Source organism: Anomalospiza imberbis, chromosome 3 (assembly GCF_031753505.1).
Source record: "Anomalospiza imberbis isolate Cuckoo-Finch-1a 21T00152 chromosome 3, ASM3175350v1, whole genome shotgun sequence".
NCBI lineage: Eukaryota > Metazoa > Chordata > Aves > Passeriformes > Viduidae > Anomalospiza > Anomalospiza imberbis.
The window spans coordinates 54,477,980-54,501,180 of NC_089683.1; the positions used below are offsets into that span (position 1 = coordinate 54,477,980).

Sequence of the window (23,201 nt, forward strand, 5' to 3'; positions counted from 1 at the left end):
AAAACCCTTCATAGCAGAAATTACTGCTAGAACACTGACAAGAAATAAAGTCTTTACAAAAATGTTCAAAGAGTATTGTGGAGTTCCATCAAAAAAAAAAAAAAAAGTTATGACTTTGTGAGGCAAGTAAGCAAATAATTGTGCAAAAATACATGACACAGGCACCACAGCAAGTAACTCAATTCAGAGTTCTTCCTCCTTCCCAAATGTGCACTGCATTAGATTAGAGCTATAAAAACAATCTGACCTGAGAAATTCTTATGCTGTAGGGACTCAGGATTAGGTCCTGCTCCAACAGCCAATTCACTTAATAACTTCTCATGTCTGAAGTTGCATTATCCACTTTTCCGTCTTTTATGGGGTCTAGCTAAGCTAGATCAATATCCTGAGGAAATGTGGCTTTCTATTTTAGGATGACATTTTCATACTTGGCAGGATATTATCTTCACAACATGTGTACAATATGGTAGTAATTTATGTCTGTTTCTTAGTTTGGTAAAAGTCTTGCACAGTGTATTAGGACATACAACTATTACTTTAGACAATTTTAAATGCTCTTAAAGTATAATATACTTCCTTATTTTACTGTAAAATGATACTCTATTAAGTCAAGAGCCATAACTATATTGAAATGAGGGCCTAAGCACTTAATAATAATAATTTTCATGAACTTTCCAGTAGGCTGAAACTGAGGTAATAAAATGGTGCTTGGGCCAAAACTCAACATACAAAATTCTTTATTCAGCCATATGATGGCACTTGGATTGAATCAGTTTTGGATACACAGATGACTAAAACTGAAAAGTTTGCAAAGTAGTTTTTGAGCTACACTGTCAGAGTTATTATTCACATGGGTACTTTAAGGACACATCTGTTTTATTAATCTAGGAATTGCTCTGTTCTCTAGTTTTGAGGCCGCTGATATTGCCATATTATTGAAACACCATGCTGTTGAATTAGGAGAAACTATTAAAGAGTATTTGAGTAGCTTGCAGTTTGGGATGCTACAATATAAGGAAGATATAAAGCTACTAGAAAGTGTCCAAAGAAGAGCAATGAAGGTGGTGAAGGGCTTTGAGGGGAGGACATCTGAAGAGCAGCTGAGGTTACTCAGTTCGGTCAGTCTGGAGAAAGAGACTGAGGAAAGACTTCATTGCAGTCTACCTACATCTAGGTTAGTGTGCAAAAACTTCAAACCACATTAATTGCTTGGCAGGATGAGAGTCACTAGAGAAAACTGTTGTAAACAATTTAAACAATTGTGATTTTCTGGCTCACCACACACTTTATCAAACCAACTTCCTAAATGGGAAATGCAGAAATCTTGCCAAATGATTAGGTCTGTTCTGATGTGTTAAGTTCACAAGGCAATTTTGACGACTCCCTGTGTAACTGGAGGAGAGGCAAGTTCCCACAGAGGACAAATCATAGCATTAACTTATGCTCTACATGAATTTAGGGATACACTCTGCTTCTCCACTGACTGTGGAGGAACACTGGGAATATCAAGCCTAAAGAGAAATAAGGTGTATAACATTAGATGGGGCTAGGGTCGCTGCAGTTCCCAGTTTAACCTGAAAATAATTCAGTTTAGAAAAATGCTTTAAAATGCTGGCAAAAGCTTGATAAAAGGGACCAAATCCCTCCCTATTCATGAGAAGTACTTTAGGTTGTAATTTATGTTGAAAATCTCTTTGACAGTCTGCACTGGACAGTTTACTGTGCAGTTACACTTTTTTTTTTAATTTTACAATACATAGGAAGCTTAAACACAGGAAGTCTCATTGTCCCTCTGGTATTAGATTTGTGATAGAAGCCTGTTAGATATCCTGTACAGTAACTCCCAGGTCTCCAATCAGGGAGACAGCTCACAAAAAATAATAGCTTGTCATTTTTCTCATTTATAAATGAAACTAAAATACAGTGTCCTGTGTGTAACATAACTATAAGGAAACTACAGTCAATATAGTTTGTAAATAATGGTTTACACATGACAGAAATGTTTATATATAAATAATTAAAATGCTTGATGTGGCAGGTTATAAAACATTAGCTTTCCAAACTATAATCTTCAAGTCAAAACACATAATTTGTATACATTGTTAGAATCAGCTCATGATTGCAAAGGTCACTGCTCCATGCAGTCATGGCTGCATATTGTTCCAGTGGAAAATATAATTGCTATTAAGAACTATTTATATATTTTAGCTTTCTGCATAAGATGAAGTAATTGGAAACCTCTCAGCAGCACATGACCAGTCAGTTATAGACTCAGCAACCCAAAGCAGTGTTTATTAAATAATTGCCTTAGCTCTACTGCTACCAGCAGGGTGTTGTAAATGTTCTGAGATAACTTTTAATAATCTAGGTCAGGTACTAATTACTGAATTCCCAGCCTCTCTTGTTCAGCTTCCAGTCCTTGCACCCTCAATATAAAAAAAAATTAGTGCAATAATTCACTAACTTTTGTACAATTTTGCACTAATTTGATACTGGTCGATTAAAATCAGATGAAAGCATAAAATCAGATGAAATCACATTGATTAAAAAATCAGATGAAAGCATTTGCGGAATAGACAAAAGCAATATAGAGAGTCAGCATATCCAAATAAGGAGATAACTAAGTGTGTTGAGAAGTAGTTTTAATTGAATGGAAACATATGGAAGAACCTTGAATAAAAACAAGGTCATCCTGTGCCTAGATAGATTTCCAGGAAAACAGTTACTTAACTTCCGTGGGATTTACTTCAAATTAAATGTGCTGAAAACTGCATAAATATTTGTGCCACCCAGGACAGTGTGATTGTGATAGCAGTTCATGTTCTGATGCATAGTCAGTGCTTTCATACCCTCCTTTGAACTTTAGCAACACATTCTGTAGTGTCCTGGGAGCCTGCCCTTACCAAGCAGAAAGTCCTATTTTCTTAGAAAACAGCTGATGAAAAGGCACAGTGGAGACACCTGTGATTTACGGTAAGTAGCCAACTAACAATCAGTTGTAGACCCACTTAAATTATCTTGCTCAAATATTTATTCTGCACCTTGATGTTCTCACAGTTGCTTCTTCCCTACTGCAGCTAGATTTTTAATCTCAAAAAGGGTAGTCATAATTAGCACTGCAAATAATTCATGTGCCTTCATTTTAAGGGTTAGAAGATATAACCATGAATGAAGAGCAAGGATTCTGGCAACATGGAAATAATTTTCAAGTGTGTCTAGGTGGATAATCCATCTTCCATAAAATGTCTGGGAGAAAGGTAGTGGGAATTTATTGGGATCAGCTCATGATAAAAACTTTTTTTTGGTCTCACTAAAATGGAAAACTGAAGGATTTCATTACATATCAGAGGTTTCATTTGTCCTGGAGCAGATATTTTTGCCTGGCAGGTATTTATTAAAATAAAGAGAACAGCGCATCTGTGGATGACTAGTAAATTCTGTTTTGTCAGTTTAGCCTCTGAAATACTTTTTGGATTAAACTGTCAGGCAAACTTCTTCAGATTTTCTGAATAGTTCCAGAACAAACAAAAAAGCATTTTAAAAATGAAATTGCTTCATTATTAAAAGGTAAGAAGACTCCACAGCTCAACTCCTGTTCCAAGTAGTTTTGTGGTATCAATGTGCCATTCTTTGTGTTCATTTTTCTTCCTTCTTTTGAGGAATAGTGGAGGCCATAGGGAATATTTTTTTAAAGCCTCTTCTATTCATCTAGTTATATTGGCATCTTTTTCCTCTTTTTTTGCATTCTCACAAGCTGAAGTTAGAAGCTCTTTGCTATTGCAAATCCTTCTTCTTTCAAGGCTAAGCTAAATTAAATATATAGGTATCAATTAAATTTAAAAATTTTTATCCAAAGTTTTGGTTGGATTTAGGGATTGAACAAGATTATCTCCAGAGTTTCCTCCCAAGCTCAACCATTTTATGATTCTGTATTAGTTACAAACCCACAAGCAGTTAAGTACCAGTAATTACTTTAAAATTATATAAATTAAATTTCTTTGCAACTTACTTTATATCACAAAGATACAGCTGACTATTTGGAAATCACTGTATTGTAAGCTATTGTGTTACACTTTTGTTTTTTAATCTCAGACATTCCTGTTAGTCTCTGGTGAAATGCAGTGCAGTGACCTTTCCCAGAGATTAAGCATCATACTAGAAATCTTAAATGCCAGTAATGAGTACCTGTGTTCACAGTGGTTAAATGGGAGTAGATAGATCCACAGGGTCTAAAATACAGTGAGAAACATTTATGTGCCATATCTGGCATATGGACTTAATGTAGGTCTAGTTTTTCTTTGAAAACCTGTGGTTGTGTGGCTGACACACTACAAGTTAGGAGTTCTTTTAGTTGCAGAACTGTTCATTTACTGTTCATTTTAATAAATTAAACCAGTATCCAAATAAACTGAGCTTAATGTAACTTGTTAGATGTAAAGTAATGTATTAATATGGGTAAACTATTTTAAGAATTTGAATTAGCTGCAAGTTAAAGTCTTTGAAAAGCTTTTTGTGGTGTATTATATTTTGACCTTCTCTAATTATATTTTTTGTGGTACATCTGTGAAGTGCTAGACAACCTTAGACACCATAGCTTCAATTCAGATTATTGAAATCCAGCTCCCTGCATTGACTTCAGTGAGACTTTGGATATCTTGGAGTTTAAATAGATTGTATTCCTTGCCTTCAGGTATTTATAAAAAGACTGGATGTATTCCTCAAACTGTAACTAAAAATATCACTGAGACATTTTTTCTGTTTCTAGTAGGCATATCTTGATGTTTGCACACTTCACATAATAATCTCAAATCAACTGCTCTAGAATGAAAATGAGGTGGTGTGGTGGGTTAACTGTGGTTAAGGGCCAAACTCCCAACAAGATGCTCAGTCTCTCCATTTTCTCACCTTCTCAGGCAGGGGGAGAAAATAGAATAAGGAAGCTCATGCATAGTGGTTAAGATGGGGAGATTGTTTACCAGTCACTGTCATTGGCAAAACAGGCTCATCTTGGAGAAAATTAATTTAATTTATTGCCTATTAATATAGTGAGAAATAAAGAAAAAGAAATTAAAATACTTTTCCTTTCCTAGGCTGAACTTTAGTCCTTCACTTCTGACTCCTCCATCACTACCTGAGTGCATGAGAGAAAGTGGGAGGGTGTGGTCAGTACCTAACAGTTCCACTCTGCGACTCCTCTCTCGCACTTTTCCCCTGCTCTGGTGTGTCCTTCAGGAAAAATTCTCTCTAGTTTGGGCTCTGCATGGGCTGCAGTTTCTGTCAGGAAAACGTGTTCAGCATGGGTTTTTCATGGGCTGCAGTGATATTTGCTGTGCCATGAAGCACCTCCTCCTTTTCTGACCTAGGTGTTCTCTCTGATGTTTCTCACTGTTTTTGTTCCCTTCTCCTCTGTCCATTCCATATTTTTCCCCCTTTCTTACATATGTTTCTGCAGAAGCATAACCAGCTTGGTTGATGGGCTGTGGTGTGTCCACTGCAGAGCTAGCTGGACCATACTGAGCCTTGCTCATGGGAGCCCCTGACCACTCTCCAAAGTGGTCATTCCTGCAATCCACCTGCTACAAAAATCTCACCACTTATACACAATAGCCTAAAATGCACTGTATTACAGAAAACATTGAAGAATAAAACATAAAGTCAATAGTTAGGTGGAAAATCTTTTAGGTTTTGGCCCAATAATACTGAAGTAACTGGTATTACCTTTGATGCCATTTATCCTGAAGTATATTTAAAAGAAACTATAAACAGGAAACAATTTGAGATTTCAGATTCTCTGCAGAAGGATCTGAAAAGTGTGACTAACTGAGGCTTATTCAGACTATAGTCCATATAAACTAAAAGTTTTATGAGGATCACTTACTAGTGTCTCGAATGCTAAAGGAATCTGTGGATCTTAAATTTTTATTACATACTAAATGCAAGATTTATAAGAACCTTTTACCATTTACAATTTCAGTAGTTCTTGAAAGATGTACTATGACCAACCCTGCTGTCATCTGAATTTTTCAAAATACAGCTTCTACATATTGCAAACGACAGGCCCTGATGCGTCTTTCTGATCACTATTATTTGTACAGAAGGCTTGTGCACCTGAAGTTACAATTCACTATGAAAAAGCATTTGAAATGTTGAGAATGCACTGGAATTCCATGCACGTTGGCACAAGACTGTGAAATTTTACAGTCTTCCTAAATATGTGTCAAAATGTGTTTTTTTCCTATTAATGACTTGTTTAATGGTGTACAAGAAGGTGCACAGAGTTTTATGCACAAAATTTATTGCCAGGGCAGGAAAGTGACACAGACATGAGACAGGTTGATGTGTGTACACAGGTTGTGTGTAAATAGGGGCTGCATGCTTTTTTTAAGTTTGTTTCCCAAGCACAGCACACTTACATTTTAAAAATAAAACCTGATGGCCTGTATGGATTTGGACAGGCTTAATATGTAGCAATATGTTCTCTGCTGTTTCACACTCTATTCTTTCTTTTACGTAATATAAAAAGTTCTGATGTTTGGGTGTGGACCTTACCTACCTGCTTTCTGCTTGACATTCAGCAATTGATTAATAAAAGATGTTGACTATGAAATTCTTCATAGACTTAAGTGGATATAGCAGCAGATTTGCTGTGAAAAGTAGTGGAAAGAGATGTGTTTCAAGTGTTAAGTAATGGTAATTCTTGCTCAATGACCTTGGACATTCATTCACTCCCCAGAGATTGTTAGGACTATCTTTAGCTCTTCAGAAGTGAGATGTCAACACCTTAGTTGGCACTTGGTGCAAAACAGGAAAAGACAGATGCCCTGTTAGCAGAAATTTTCAGAAATCAATTAAGTTCATGGAGCTACTGCAGCTTCTATCAGCAGGAGATCAGCTCTGGAACAGCTATGAGAAAGTAAGAGCAGCTGCAGTTAGTCCTGAGGAAAGGTCTGTGTGTCTCCAGCTGTGGCTAATACCACATGCATATGGATTAGTGTAAGAATGCAAGCACACATCAATGCTGTCCTGCCCACCAACCCAGTCTTCTGCAATTTGCACTCATTTCCTGAGCTAGGGAATGTCTCTGTTACAGTCAAGGCAAGAAAATGAAATGTTGAATAGATTAGAAAATACAGTTTTAAATAAAAGGTGATTTACTTATATAATTAAACCGTAATTGGTAGTTAATGCAAGAGATTGTGAAACGATAACAAATGGGTCAATACAGCTAGGGTGGGGCTGGGCAGAGACAGATGAAAAAACAGAATTCATACATTAGTGAAGGACATGATGGAAGTGGAAGACTGAAGGATAGTGTTGGATCTAATCTCTGCCCATTCCAAATTTCAAACAATTGTAGATCTAAGAAATTTCACAACAGTGGAGAGGCTAATTTTTCTTATGACCAAATGCACTAGGGTCTTAAACACACTACTGAGTCAAAACAATGACTTGCAACCTGTAGAGAGATGCTATAGCAAAAAACCCCACTCCCTGATTGTGTGTGATTAACTTGATACATGAGCATTATTTAAATATAAATTAACATTTTTAAAGGAGTTTATGATATGTTCTTGCTGTGTCTGGAAACTTCCATAACTTTGTGTAGGTGAAAGTCTTCATTTATGACATATTTTAAACAGCACTAAGTTAAGGTCAACATTTTTAATAATTTTTTTTCTCCTAATGCTATTGTGAAGTGATAGCTTTTTTACTCATATTTTATCTTAGAGCTATAAAGTTAATCATTGGTTCATACTACACCATTTACATTAGATCTAAGGCAGCATGAAACCCTGCTAAATATTAAAGACTTTGAGATGGAAGCAGAAAATTTAAACTGTTAGTCAAAACTTGGTTTATTAGGACCTAGCAGCCTGGCTTATGTTAGAAATGGGGAGAAAATATACATCGCCAACAGAAACAGAGAAGGAAGGAACACATTCAATTAAAGGAAATTTATGTAGGTATATAAATCACATTAATCACACTCAGAAGACCTTGCATTTATCTATTATATATGAACTACTTGCAGAGGTTGATTCTTTCTGAGCTTTATAGCTTTTTGTTACACCAAGAATTCAAAAGACATTTCAGGGAAGTTAAAAGTTGGTATCCTGGATAAAATATAAATTTAAGTTGAGGTTTTCCAACCTCTGTTGAAATTCAGAATAACTTTTGAAAAGCCATTGAAACCAAGTGAGTAATAATGAATAATAAAGAAAATCCTAGATTCTATTAGATTCAAGATTCATATGCTGGTAATAATGTTTAAAGATCCTAGAGCACGTGATGAAATTCTGAGATTTTACTGTTTAAGGCTGTAAAATTACAATTATTTTTCAAACAATTACTTGCAACACCAAAAGTCAGCATGATTTTTTCATTCTTCTTCTGGGCTTTGATGCACATAAATAATGTCATTCTGCATTCTTCAAGGACAAAAATGAGGAAACATGAATAAATCAGTTGCTAGAAACTGAACTTATGTTGAGAGAAATAGATAAACAGCTTAAACTGATTTTTAGTGGGTTTTGTAAATAATATTTCATTATTTGGGTATTATAGCTGTTTCACTTTATATATGTTTATCCTGACATTAGAGTAAGGAGTGCTTCCTTATTTAGAAAATTGACATGAGAATTTTTACTGCAATCAAGTGGGATATTTCCTGAGAGATTCAGAAGCACCTGGAATGGGGGTTTGTGTATCTTCTCTGTTTAGGCTATCTCAAATACAGTATGCTTGCTATATACATAAAAACACGTATATTTGCCTGCACACACATAAACACAGTCTCCTTCTCTCAAGGTTAAACTGTTGGTCTGTCAAGTATTGTTCACTGTTCTATAGCTAAACTTTTCTCTTTACAAAGGACACTTGCAATTCCAACTTTATAAAAAGACTCTTCAGCCCTCATAAAAGGATATTGATGTGTCTAGGGTTCTATTGTCAACTGGAGATAGCCCAAAAGAGAGTTAGACTTACTCTCTTTTGAGGTTAAGAAAAGAAAAACTTGGAGAACTGAGTTTATTTTATGAAAAATGGATATAAATAAAATTATAGGGACTGAAACAGATGTTTTAAGATATCTAAAAGGCAGCAGCTCTGTAAAGGATAGGTATGGTGCTGGGTTAATGGTTAGACTCAGTCTTTTAGGTTGAGTCAAGAAAAAGATTGCAGTCCATCACTAAACTTCTGGTTTTCAATTAGTGATCTGTTAAAACATCAGTGTCCCCTTCCTTTAACTTGGTTGCTCTTTGATGATCTCTGTGTAGATTTTTTTTTCCTTGTAACTATGCCAATGGCCTTTTTCTGCATCCTAAGGATTTTTCAGTCCTGAAAATAAGAGCTGAATTTTATTCAGGAAACTGTCTGAAAGATAATGGATTTATCCTTCCATCTTCCATACTCAGAAAGAGTGAAGTTTGAAATAAATCTTAAGAAAGGGCACTGCCAGTCATCAAAGGTGAGTAGTATCCACTCCTGTAATAGCAACCAGATATAAACTACACAGTGCCTGTGTACCGTAAGGTAAGGAATTTCTTTTTAAAAAGTCTCCATTGAATTGAAAAGTGTCAGTATTTGTAGGGAAAGCAACAAAAAAAGAGGGGATCTCTTTTAGCTAGTAGGGTCAAGTATATCTTCTGGAAAGGTACAAAATATATAAGATGAGTTAGGTGACTAACATGGACATGAAGAAGATAGTTGTTCAGTAGAAATAGTTTTGGGTTTTTTCCAAATTCTTACATTACTATCTGTGGATACTTACTCTGTGTTCATCACGTGCATTCATTATGATCACATTGGATATCATTTTATAGCTTGACTTAATGTATGTATTCCCCAAGCTTGTGAGTGTTGTATTACTTTTTAGGTGCCTCTTATTTTTCAGAATATTAAAATGAAGTGTGTATAGGACAATACTATCACATGGTTTTCATGCTCAATTTGCTGTGCACTATATTTTATAGCCAAAGATAAAGGAATTTCTGACATTTTGAAAAGTGAATTTGTGAAGGGAATAGGAGGCTTTCTTTGAAATAGGTGACTTTCACATATATCCACATAGCACTTTCTGTAAAAAAAGAAAAATTGCAAAATATCTACATGATTAAGTTTCTGAAGCTGACAGGCCTAAGAACATTTAATCTCAGTAGAACTTTCCCTACTTGTGTGAATTCAAATTCATATTATATTAATCACACTCTCTATGTTAACATACCTCATGGAACTGTAATGTTTTTTCATGATGAATCCTTCGAATGGGACTCTCTATATGACAGTCATAGAGCTTATGCCAGTGTAAGATTGATGTTGATTCTTTCAGCACATGTAACCCTTGGGCAGTAGACTTGCCCTCTTTTTTTGACAGTTATTAATTCATCCAAAACAAATTTTCTCCATCATTCTGCCTATAAAGCAGAGGTAACTCATGAATATAAGGGTCCATTTTTTTTCCTTCCCATAAAAGATACAGTATATAAATTAATAATTGGTAGAAAAGATACTGCTTCAAGTCTGTAAACAGAAAGCACTGTACTTGCGGGAACAAATAAGAAATGGAAACCTCTATAGTTTGCTATAGAATAATGTATTTTTTCGAATCGGCCCAATATATGGAGAACACATATTTTTAATATTTTTCATTTAAGCGGAAAAAATTATAAAGTCATGTTAAAAATAGTACACATGATTGCAGCAACCACAAAGTTCATACCCCTGAATTATCCTTGCTATGGCTAAAGGATGTTTTTGTCGCCTCCCATTAAGACAGATTGAAGTTGAAAGAATAAGTTTTCTTATGGAGGACTTAGAAAGCTATGCCCTTTCTGCTTTCTCTGTCTTGGGCATCAGTTCATGCCTTTTGTCTTTCCTTTGCTCTCCAATCTCATTAGCTCAATTGCTTATCCTTCCTTCAGCCTTCTAAGAAGAAATGTAGGGGTTTTTTTCATAGAAAATCATATCTAAGAAAGATAAAGACTTTGAACTTGAAGAAAAAAAAAATACCTGAAAAGATTTTCATAAAGGACCTTTTTTTTTAAGGTTATTTGAAACAAGCTTGTTTTTTTCCTTACCCTTTAAAACAGCAGCCCAGTTTTGTAGTTTTCAGAGATGAGTTCATATCAACTTTTATTTTCACAGTGTGCATATGATGCATTGTGTATGCGTGTGCTTGCACATGAGTAGTGTTCCTGCATATGAGCACATTGCCTCAAGTAATAATCATCTGTGGATTATCATGATGGTGATAACAAGTGCAGAATTGCTTTCATGGGTACAATAAAGAATGGCATGATAGATTTTTATCTACAATGTTTTTAAAAAAAATCTGTCTTAAAGCATATTTGTTAATTAAGTGCTGTCTGTTCTGTTCTGAAATATCTTTGTTCCTTGAGTAAAACAGTATTAAATTTCAGGGTTTGTGTGATACGTACATACATCCAGTTACTACTAACTAGCATTCATTTAAATTAACATGAAACACAAATTTCTTTCTCTAAAAGAAAACATAGGTATTTTTCAAAGTTGTGTTAGTTTGTCATGGGTAGGGTTAGCAGAGGAAAGTTTGCAAAACTAGCAAGCCAGGAAAGTGGCCAGGAATTTAATCATGAGAAAGCATTGGCTCCAGAGGCAAAGTAATACAAAATATGGTTTTTACTGACTGAAAATAGACAAAAACCTCAGGGTTCTGATTCACTGTTTGTTTTTTTTTTTCCCTTTACCTGAAAAATGAAAGCAAAATGCAAGGAGTTGTTGGGGTTTTTTTTTTTCTATCATTAGTGTTGGTGAATTGTAGTACACAGAGACAAGTTTATACACATCTATTTATTTTCTTAATACTCAAATGTTTATTCTTACTGCTTTTGTTTTGATATGTGATCCTTAGAGGTCTCCATGATAAGCAGCAAAATACCAAATAAGAATATATTATTCTTGCATTTATTATATTTATTATATCAAATGACAAGCCACCTTTGAAGAGCAGATATTTGGCTTTGCAAAGCCTTGCATTTTTCTTAGAAAATAAACTTTTTTTTTCCAAAATATTGATTTCTTTACATTTTATTTCATTCAAAATCTCCTACTTAGAAACACTGGCAGTTATTAAAAGCAGTAAATCCTTCCTGTCAGAATAATTTTGCCCAACAGATACTCCAGTTACAAAACTCCTTCAAGCTTGAACCATTATGATATATTTCAGTTTCCTAAAGGATCCCAAAGTGCTTCTTGTGTCATACTTTGCTTTGAATTACTAGTGCAGCCGTCATTGTGGTACAGTATTGTCAATAGTAATGTTGTAAGCCATTTAAGTAGAAGGAGATAGGAAAATAACCTTTGGCTGGCTAGAAGTGAAAGGTGTTTTTTTCCATTTTCTTCTGTGACAAACTTGAGAAATAACATCCCTTGGCTGTTTTGCTTGGTGCTTTACAAACATGGAAACAAAAGAAAACCTAAAATCAAGAATACTTACAGTCTAATTTGGTGAACTGTACTAATGGTTGTACCACTTGATAGCATTTGGAAATATATTTTAGTAGTGAACAAGGTGGGTTGGGTTAATGGTTCGACTCAGCTATCTTCTAGTTCTTTTTCAACCTTAATAATTCTGGGATTCTAAAAAAGACACAGAATTTAACTATTTCATGCATTAAGCTTTTTCAATAGAAAGTAAACACTTAAGGAGGCATCTGTGGATTTTCATTTACAGATCATCAAGCAGTGAGATGTCCTCAGCAATATCACACGCAAAATACTGAATAGCCCTAAATGCCGTTATAAAGCTGAGGAAAATACTTTTAAGAAGAACAGCTTTTAATTTGGGTCTGAACAGTTGCTTTTGTTTTATAGTCCTACATTTTTGTGTTTAATAGTCCTTGCATGCTGGGATTTTGTTGCCATAGAAATATCAGCTTTTAGTTTAGCAAAATTATGCAAATTTTTTTTCTTGTTAAAATATTCATGAAGGAGTATAGCCAGAGAAGGGAGGGGAAGGGTTGTTTCTTGTGTATTAATGGAACTGGACTTTGACATAAATGTTCTAATTAGTCATTCATTCTAATATTACAGGAAGGCATTTATTGATATGACTACTGCAATTACGGTTTGCCCCTTTGGAGCCACAGACCATGGAACTGGGAGACTAACATTTAATCAGTAAAATTAAGAATTACTTTCAATTATGAGATTGTTGACAGCTACAAGGCCAGCAGTAAACAGTTTTTATTTAGAAACTTTTGATGAGGATATGTTACTTAGAAACGTGTCTCAGAGTTGATGTTCAAATATTGAATTTGATTACAATATCACTAGTAGTCTGAAACATCTTCGTGGTTGAATAAAAAGTGGTATTTTTACCCAGACTTACACAATTTAGCCCCTCTGGCCTGCTAAATTGGTGCTTATAGTGATCAGAGCAGCAGTTGCAGCAGCTGTTGATTTTGTATTAAGTGGTTTTGGTTTTTTCTTTTCCTTCAGTTTAACTGTATTCAGTCAGGGGAAAATGTCTGCAGCTGTGATGACATACACGGTTAATTTCTTTAAATATCCTTCTATGATGCCTGCTTGACATACTTATGCTACAGAGCCACAGTTTCTGGTATATTTTTTTTCCCAGATTGGTTGACTTCCAAATATTGAGATTTACCTGCCACCACAGTAATAGACATGGGCAATAATTGTACGTGAATTAGGTTATCACATCACTACTGGAAGAATATGCGCCTGTTTTTTGTTTTTGAATCCTTGATCTAGTTACAGTAGTTTAGGGAGCAGTGGTTGGAAAGGCACAATCAAGTTCATGGAAAGCAAAGAAAAAGAAAGGGAGTAACCATTTTAAAGTGATATGCGTTGGTTACTGTGGTTAAGTAACTGTAACAAAGTAATCACATATTTTAAATTTTGTAACAGTTTATCATTAGAAGAGTCAATTTTGGACTTCAGGAGTGGTTGACCGGAGAGTTCTGTTTCTCTTCTTGAGTGAGAGGAAATGACAGCTGGGAATTATGGTAGAGATTTGAGAATTTGTAGTGTAAATGTCAACATTCATAAATACATTTCAGGAGACAACATATAATCTTACTGTGCAAATTTTTCAATCAGTCACTGATTACATTAATTTCTTCAGTGCTAAGTTCAGAAGGAGCAACTATTCAATGTAAGTAGGAGTGGCAGCAGAGGGTTCACAGGAGAGCTTATGTTATTCAGTTCCTATCTTCCTTAGGAACTGAGATTTATTCTATTTTTCATTTTAGAATTCCATGACAATTGGCTATTTCAACATTATATATTAAACACAATGAGCAGTTTTATTTTATTTAGACATCCAAATAATACAGTCTAGTTCATCCAAGGAGGAAGAGAACTAGGGTTATAAAATATTAACTTTAATACAGTACCTCAGTAACAGTGAGACTGGGCTGAGTTTGTGGATATAATTTTGAAAAATATACGAAGCTTCTTATTGATTTAAAAAAAAATATTTCCCATTTAAAGGCTTCTTAGCAGATATATTGAATTAAAGGAATTGTGCAGTATTTTAATTGGTCTAAATTGTTTGTGACAAACTATTTTAAATATAAAGGGCCTGGAAATACTCATCAGATTGTAATGTTTAGGATGGCAGACATTATCAACCACTATACCAAAATTATGCCTTTAACTTCTGGATCAAGAAGGAAAAGGCACCAGCACCAAAAATCAAACAGGTTTATGTTGGCTGGTTACACTTGATCTACTGATATTCTAGCAAAAGTAAGGGATACTTCCATGGAATGATTAAGGAGATACTCACTAGATTTTAATGTCTTCCCCTGTTGGTGTTCTTTCTTCCCTCATGTGTCCATTGTGTTTGAATCTGAATACATGGTATATCTCTGGTAGATGCAGGGTATTTTTTCTATGGTGAAGTGATCAGATGCTGTGAAAGACTGCTTAGTTCAGACTAATAAGTTTTCTGGAAGGGTTTCTCAGGTATTGAGCATAAAATAGGGAAGAGACCTAGTCAAGGTACATAAGAAATACAATTTAGCATAGTTTCCATTGTTCCTTATGAGTTGTGCTTACTCTTTGGGCAGGTTTTGTCTCCTAAGCCAAAAACATTCACTTAGGGGGAAAAAAGTAAACCCACAGATTTGATGGTTCTTTCCATTGCTGGGAAAGTTTTAAATAGTGAGATTCACTGTGAATTTGTTGTTCCATTGTCCAAAGAAACAATGTGTTCACAATATTTGTGAATAAAACTCCTTTGAATAGGAATTGCAATAAAACTTCTTTTTTCTTTTACTCAACTCTGCTTTAATGTAGGATCAGCAGAGGAAATAGTAAAAATTAAAGAGCCTGTATCATAACATTCTGGATAAGATTCCAGGAAAGAATGACTTGGAAATCCTGGCTGTTGGAGTGCTCTGTTTGAAGAAACTGAATATGACAGTGAATGATTTGAAATTCTAAATTTTCCCTTTGAATGGTTCAATATTATAGACCAATTCTCATGGAAAGCAATTGAAACAACCGATGATATGTAGTCAGGCTACTTTAGTTAAACTTAGTCCCTCATTTGCTCTACTTCTCTGGAAGCAGTGTTCTGAAAAAGTGAAAATAAGTAGAATGTAGCATCAAATTATACAGAAGAATTTTGAGTGTACTTGAGCAGGGAAACTAGGATAATGTACTAGCTGCCATAGAGCTGGGGGAGCTCTACATGGCAGAGAGCTTGGGGTAGGAGTCCATTCTTTCAGGGGAAAAGTTTAACTTCTCTATAAAGAAAACTGACTTTTTTTTTTTTTAAAGCTAGCCAGAACTATACTGTCATTCAAATAAAACATGATTATTCTGCTCCCCACTTTATCTGAAATATTGCTCTAATGCCTCAGAAGAGCTTTTATATCCTATCTAAATTCAATCTGTCTAAGAGAGGAGAGTCTATTTAATCTCTAATTGGATCTGGAGTAGAACTAACACATGCAATCTTTACTGAGAGCTATTACTAAATGAAGAAAGGTTTGACGTCTTCTTGGTGATGGTTCTATCGGAATTCTTTTCTAGTCCCTGCCTTCCCTACACTACAACTAGGTCGAAGACTGGATCAGCAAAATCCAATTAAATATCATAAATTTACAGCTGGTACTTTTTCATAAAGAAGATAATAACCCAGATGAGAGCTGAATTACCAGTGAAATATTTCCTTCAACACAAGTAAATTAAGGGAGAAAAAGCAACCCTCAGTCCATTCCCTTCTGCACTGAGTGGGCTGCTAGAAGAACACGTGCACTTAGCCATTCGTTAAGGTGGTACATTGTTCAGTGGCTCATCAAACCGTATCACAACTACTTAGGTGCCAATGAATTATGGACCAACTTTGTCACCACAAAAAAAACTGGAAAAATCTTATTTTATTTAAAGTATTTCCTTCTCATGGGTAGTGCTCATATACTGGTGGTAGATATCTCTACATTTGCTGAAATCTATTTCATAAAATAAATGTGTGCCTAGAGAGTTTGTGAAGGTGAGCAAGTCCAAATCTATTTCAACCTTTCATTGCAGCTCTATTTCATGGAAGTTCACGAAGGCTAGCAGGGAATGTTGAGCTGTGTATGTTATCATTCCATTACCTTCAAGCATAGTATGTAATGGTAGATAGAGCCATAGGAATATGACAGAGTCACTGGAAGACTGGATGAATATCTGTGTAATTTCTCATAATCATGGCAGGAAGCAAATAACATTCACAGGTGTATCAGGAAACAAGTGGGATGTTTGTTTTGTGGATGTCTTTCATAATAAGAAAACATTACTATATCTTAGAACTTGAAGTTACTATTAGCAACTTGCTGTGACACTCCTTGGTTTTTTATTCAACTGTATGTGTGTTAACATTCTGCACAGAAATGTTCTGCCCATTCATGTTTGTAGCCTTTGCGCTTTTTTTTCCATTTTTAAATGGGAAAATAGTTCTAATTGTATGACCATGTATATATAATTGTATAATAACAAGAAGAATTCATGTTTTTCCAAATCATTTTACCTTTCTATAGTTGTCTTGTAGCTATATTGGTCTAATAAAAATATTAATACTCTGTAATGCTTGTCTCTCTAATATAATATGTCAGTGACTATATTTCTGCCGCAACCACTAACAGTGAAGAGGGAAAAGATAATTCATACTGATATAGTTCATGTTTATATTTGTTGATGATTAAGGATGGGGTTTACTGGTAGACTTGGCAGTGTTGGATTAATGGTTTGACTTGAGGATCTCAGAGTTCTTTTCCAACGCAAAAGAGTCTTAGGATTCTATGATGCCTTTTATTTCACTGGTTTTGTAAGTCTGGTGTTGTATGAGTATTGGTCTAAATCTAGTTTAATGCAGTAGTATAATTTTGGGTTTGAAGGTGTTGTGTTCTCTTGGATTAGGCCTGACATCCAAGCCCTTATTAGTTAAATACATTGTTGTATAGATTTTACTGCCAAATATCTGAGCAACATGTATTTTTTTATATTCCAGTAACACAGTGCATAATTACATATTCATTTGCGAAATTTTATGTCTTCCAAGTTGCTTTTTGAATATAAATACAAAGTGGAATGATTTGAAGGTCGTCCTTTGGTGGGGTCACCAACCAGCCACTTTCCTTTAACTCTACAGAGGACTTCTTCCAGTTGCCTACACATAACCATTTAGTGCCATATCTCATGCCCCAGTTCATATTTAGGTGCTTTAATCACAAACTGAGTCTCTTCTTAACTGACAGAAGACCATTTTACTGCTTAATGAGATAAGGGGTTGTAATCAGCACCCTGTTTAATGGAGATAGCTCCTAACCTTCTGAAGTTACATTTGGCAGATGCTCAGAAGAAACGAGGCAGCCCGCAGTGCAGTGGGCTAAGTGCTAAACCTTTACAGGCAGAGTTACAAGAGGCATTGGAGAGGCAGAGTGTGAATTTTCATGTAGTAACTCAACAACAAGATGGAATATAAATCTGTATAAAAAGGAGATATTCTCCAAGGACATTAGCAGGAAAGATCCTGACAGCTTGCCTTGGGAAAGCATCACTAAGTGCAGGAAGAGAAAGACTTTGATTTCCATATGAAGAGATGCAAGCTTTCCTCATCTCTAGCCTTGCTAATATGTGTAGAAATGTTGTTTGTTTTCAGTGCTGTAAATATTTGTGGTCTACTATCACTTATCTTGGCATAAAAGTAATTTTAGTGGGACAAGCATGTAACATCAAAACATGCTTTACATAGGGTAATACTGGGTTCTTCCTCCTACCCCCCAGCTCTTTTGCTGTTGAGCATGGGCATTTGTTCACAGGAAAGGAACCATCTTTTCTGCTTCAGATTCGGTTGATGCTCTGTTGGGGTGTTGTAAAAGAGTCTTGTCTGCTCTCTTAAGAGCTCTCTCTCATGTTCTTAAACATGTAACATAATAGTAGAGTACAGTTAGCAGTGAACAATTGCAAAAAGCCCCAAAAACTTATCTGCCAGAAACTTCTTGTATTAGAACTAAGATAGCTGTGTTTTCACTCTCCTATGCTTGTTATTTCTTGGGAAGTCTGTGACTCTTCTTGAATGTGTAGATTCTGCCTCCAAAGCTGGGAAGAAATATTTGATGCATTAATCTAAAAACAGGTGGGAGAGACACCAGAAGTTCTATGGAAGTTCCTTGACATTTTTATACAGCTATTCCTATCTCAACAATACATGTCTTTGTGACCAGCCAGGCAAACTTTTATGCCCTGTTCTCTTTGGTGTTGATGGTCTCAGATGACAGTCCTTGAAGCAGAACTCTGAATCTTTGGGTGATATAGAGAAAAACATGAAAGTAGAGGGATCTCATGGGTGCCTAATTTCTGTATTTCAGTTATATTTAAAATTCAGTGAAAAGTACTTTTTGCACAAGATGACATGCAGTACATGGATTGACCTCTGAATTCCTTTGCCTGTGAAAGAACTTGTACTTGAAATATGCAGAGGAAGGAAATTACCATTGCAAACAATGACAAAAGGAAGTACTTTTTGGTTTATGTAAGTTTGAGGTTTTTTTCTAATCTGTACTGGTATTATACAGCATACAAGGTAAATACATATTCTGAACTGTGAGGTATTCTCTACAATAAGTGCCTTTTGGGGGCCTCGTCTTCAGTGTGTGATCCTGTTTGTGATATGCAAATCTTGCCAGTTGCAGAGGTGAAACTCACACTGCTGTGGCTAGCAGGGACCTCAAGAGACTTAGTCATATTCCAGCTCTTAGGCATCATATCCAGAGTGTCTCTGACATGTTGAACTGCTGCTAATTAATGAGCTACTTCAGTAGCATTTTCAAGTAATTTGGTACTGTTTTAACCATCCTTACAATCAGTTTTCTGTCTAGTCAAGCTGAATCTTCTTCATGCCTTCCCTCCAGTTGCCACAGGTAAATAAAAATGGCCACTACATTTTTCCAGACTTCTACATTTTGGTAAATTATTTTCCTGTTTCCTCTGACTGTTCTCTTTTTTGGACTAGGCAACCCACCCCTTTCCTCTTGTGTTTCCTGTTGGTTATATATTAGGAGTCTGTAATCCATTCTTGCTGCTTTTCCTTTAAGGTTTTTTCTTTTTATTTTCCTTTGTTTTTTTTTTTTTTTTCCTGCTTTGTGACCTATAAGTTCCCGTGTTGGATTTTTATATACCAAGGTAAAGGTTATGTAGCTGGGAAAAAGTAAAACCTGTCTTGGTACATAATTTTTATGGGTTGCCTGAAACTGCCTAATCGTTGTTTTCCCATTATTTTCACTTTCTTCAATCTTTGTTGTTAGTCTGAACTTGGAATAGAAATTATAAAATTCTGCAAAAGTTGCTCTTCTAAAATGTTTGTCTACAGCTGAAAGCAATTCTGGGTACTTCTTGCAGCATTTCAGATATCTAAATTTTCTACATTCCTCTAGCAGTTACAAACCAGTGCTTAGACTTAGACTTAGACACGAGCAAAACAACAATGCTTTAACAGCTGTATCCAAGGAAAAAAGTCTTTTCACGTTTTTATGGTCAAGGCTTTTAAGGCTTTTAAGGCTTCTAAGTTGCTTTGGTCCCAGCAGGTTTGGACACTATGTAGATAAACATGTGATGCCACTGTTTGCCAGTGGCTAAACTAGGAGGAGCTGCAGACTCCATCAAGGGTAGAGAGAGAGGCCTTACAGAGAGACCTGGACAGGCTAGAGAGAAATCTAACAAAAGCTGGATTCTGTCCCTGGGATGGGGTACACCTACTTATACACACAAATTATGAGGTAAGAGGCTGGAGAGCAGCACTGTGGAAAGAGATCAGGGGGTTGGGTTGATGGCAAGCTGAACATGAGTCAGCAGTGCCCTGGCAGCCAGGATGGCCAACCCTGTCCTGGGGGGCATCAGGCACAGCATTGCCAGCCAGGCAAGGGAGGGGATTGTCCCACTGTGCTCTGCACTGGGGCAGCCTCACCTAAAGCAGTGTGTGTACTTTTGGGCACTTCAAGGATATCAGACTATTAAAGTATATCAAGAGGAGAGTGACCAAGTTAGTATGAGTGCCTTCCAGCTAGAGATATTCTATGATTCTCTGGTTCAAGATCCAGGTTATGAACTGGAGGGTGTTTTCTGGCTTTAACAGAATTAGCTCTACAGCCTCCGATACGGGGTTTTTGTATACCTTTATCGCTAATTCAAAATCAGTTGATTTCCAGGCCTTAAATGCTGGAACATTTTTTTCACGCTTGAATTAGATTCATCATAAAATAATGAAGTGTTGACTTCCACTGCTTTCTGTTACTGTGTGCAAAAGCATCCAGTATGAAGAATGAATATGTCTTTGAGATATTCTGTTTGTAAAAGACTCACAAATTTGCTCTGTGCTCAGCAGTAGGCATTGGAAGGGCAGAAGAATCCCTGTGATTTTAATGTTTTCGGAGAGGAAGCTCACATTGCAATGAAGTATGAGGCAGACGCATTTAAAACCCAAAATGTAGCTCTTGCAGGATTTTATTTACTTATGCTGCTTCCAATCAATTAACAGAAAGCATTATTCCTATGCTGGACTCTGTCATTCAAGTCTGCAACTTTTGTTTTGCATCATAATATATTCCATTTATAATGGAATAGCTTGTGTCAGTGCCATGATCCTGGGGTCTAAAAGAACATGGAAAAAATATATTGCCATGACACAAGAGCCTGGTCATTGACTTCTCACATTCTAGGCTGGGTCAAACTGAGTGAAAGGGCTGAAATATTCTTTTAATGTCAATTTATTTGACTCCACTAGGGAAAATTCTTACTTTAGGTTACAGTTCATTCTAAAAAAAAAAAATTTCAGCCCTTTTTTTTCTATTTTGGTAGTTTGCTCCATCAATGAAACTGAATTTATTGAATTTTCTGTAGGTTGCTAAGGCTACTGATACAGAGGCCAGCCTAAATGAGGACCATATAACTGAAAAAAATACATTGAAAGTCTAATGCAAGTATCTAGTGGAAATTTGCACAGATTCAATGTTTCTGATTTCTCTTAGTCTGTGGGTTTAAGGAATTTGCAGCCTTCAACAGCTGTAATCCTCAGAGATCTGCATGTGTTTTTACAACACTAGAAATCTACTGATGCTCAAGAAAACTGCCCCCAGGCAGTTAAGGCCCATTTTCTTTTATTTAATTAGATATTTTTTGCTATCTTTTTATTCCCCAGGTAGCAGCTGCTGGAGGACATCTGAAATTTACAGTCTCCTATGATGTCACAGAAGAAGAAGAGGAAGAAACAGCTAAACTGATGGTTCAGTCTGATGTCATCATAGAGGTAAAGTATTTTCAGCCAAAGAAAGAAATAAAGAAAAAGAAAATAAAGAAAAAGAAAAAGAGAAAGATAAAAAGGCCTGGTTTTTCAGGTGTTCAGTGTGAAGTCTGGTTGTTGAGGACACAAAACAGAAGGGTGCACATACTTTCAGCTAATTTCTAGTGTGACAAAATGGATATACTTCATAAAACTAAAAGCTTCAATATCTCAAGGAGTCTCTGGTACTATTGCAGCTATTGTAAGTAGCTTAGAAAAGTATAATGCTTCCTGTTCATCCATGAAGAAATAAAATAGTTGATCATTTGAGGTTACACTTTGACATTCTTTCAGTAGATCTCTTCTTTTGCACCTCAGCATTATATTAATTTGCTTTTGCCTATGTAGAGCCATGCATCATGACAGTAGGTTTTATCTGAAAAACCCAAACTTTCTTTTCCACTGCTTTTCAGTTCTATCAGGCAAGCCCATTTCAGGTTTATGAAAAGTGAATATTATTCCTGATATTTGTTATTCGTGTAAAATATATTATTCAATAAATCATGTACCTCAATGGGCTTTTTTTCAAGACTTTTTTCATGTTTAAATCTCTCTCTTTCATGGCTCTGTCTAGGGAGGTGAGTTGAAAATCAGCACTCCAAAAGGGATAATTCACCTGCAGCCATCTGAAGAGCACACTGAAGAAATTGTGCTGAAACCAGAGTCTTTCTCAGTGCACGGCACTGATGTTCCAGTCAGCAGGAGGGAGTTCATGACTATCCTTGCAAACGTGAAGAGGATCCTCATAAGAGCCACATACAGCAATGGGATGAATGCCATCTACAGGTGAATGTGAGGAACGGGTCCCTTTGCTACAGGCAGCTTCTCAAAAGAGTTGTTTTCTCTCTTCAGATAACAAGGCTGATGTAATTTAAAACACTCTAATTTATTATCATGAAATCCACAGCATTCATTTACACTTTCAAACTTTTGTTAGTATTTTTCATTTTGGGTAGACAGGAGGAGGAAGGCAACAGAAAGAAGCAGCCTTTTAAGAAAATGAAATTACATGGACTATTAAGACATGAATGGCAGTTCTATAAATATATTTATTTTGTGAACACAGTAATTCCCATGTACATGGTAAATCATGGAGAGTGGTAATAACATGTTGAAATAGGAAATGATATATTGCTTATGTATCGTTTTTCGCATTTAATGACCATGCAGGGCAACATTAACAGTGAACCAGAGAATAATATCCTGAGTCTCCAAGCTGGAAAAGTGTCTCAAGGGGAATTTTCTATGTTTTTAATCATTACCACACACAGAACTGGCTAATCCCAAACCCTTTCCCTTGATTTATGTCAGGATGCTGCATGGACTGCTCAGATTCACTGATTTGATGTGAACTCTTCTGAGTCCTCTGATA

The 23,201-nt window shown here is 35.8% G+C and overlaps 1 protein-coding gene across 3 annotated transcripts in view; it reads left to right on the plus strand.

The window, feature by feature from the left end:
* Positions 1-23,201, plus strand: part of LAMA2 (laminin subunit alpha 2) — a 336,497-nt gene that overhangs the window by 157,575 nt on the left and 155,721 nt on the right. For all 3 annotated transcript variants that reach the window (XM_068184425.1, XM_068184426.1, XM_068184427.1), the window contains exons 13-14: positions 21,689-21,796; positions 22,404-22,615. In XM_068184425.1, coding sequence (XP_068040526.1) covers positions 21,689-21,796; positions 22,404-22,615 — 320 coding nt within the window. The remainder of the gene's footprint in view (positions 1-21,688; positions 21,797-22,403; positions 22,616-23,201) is intronic.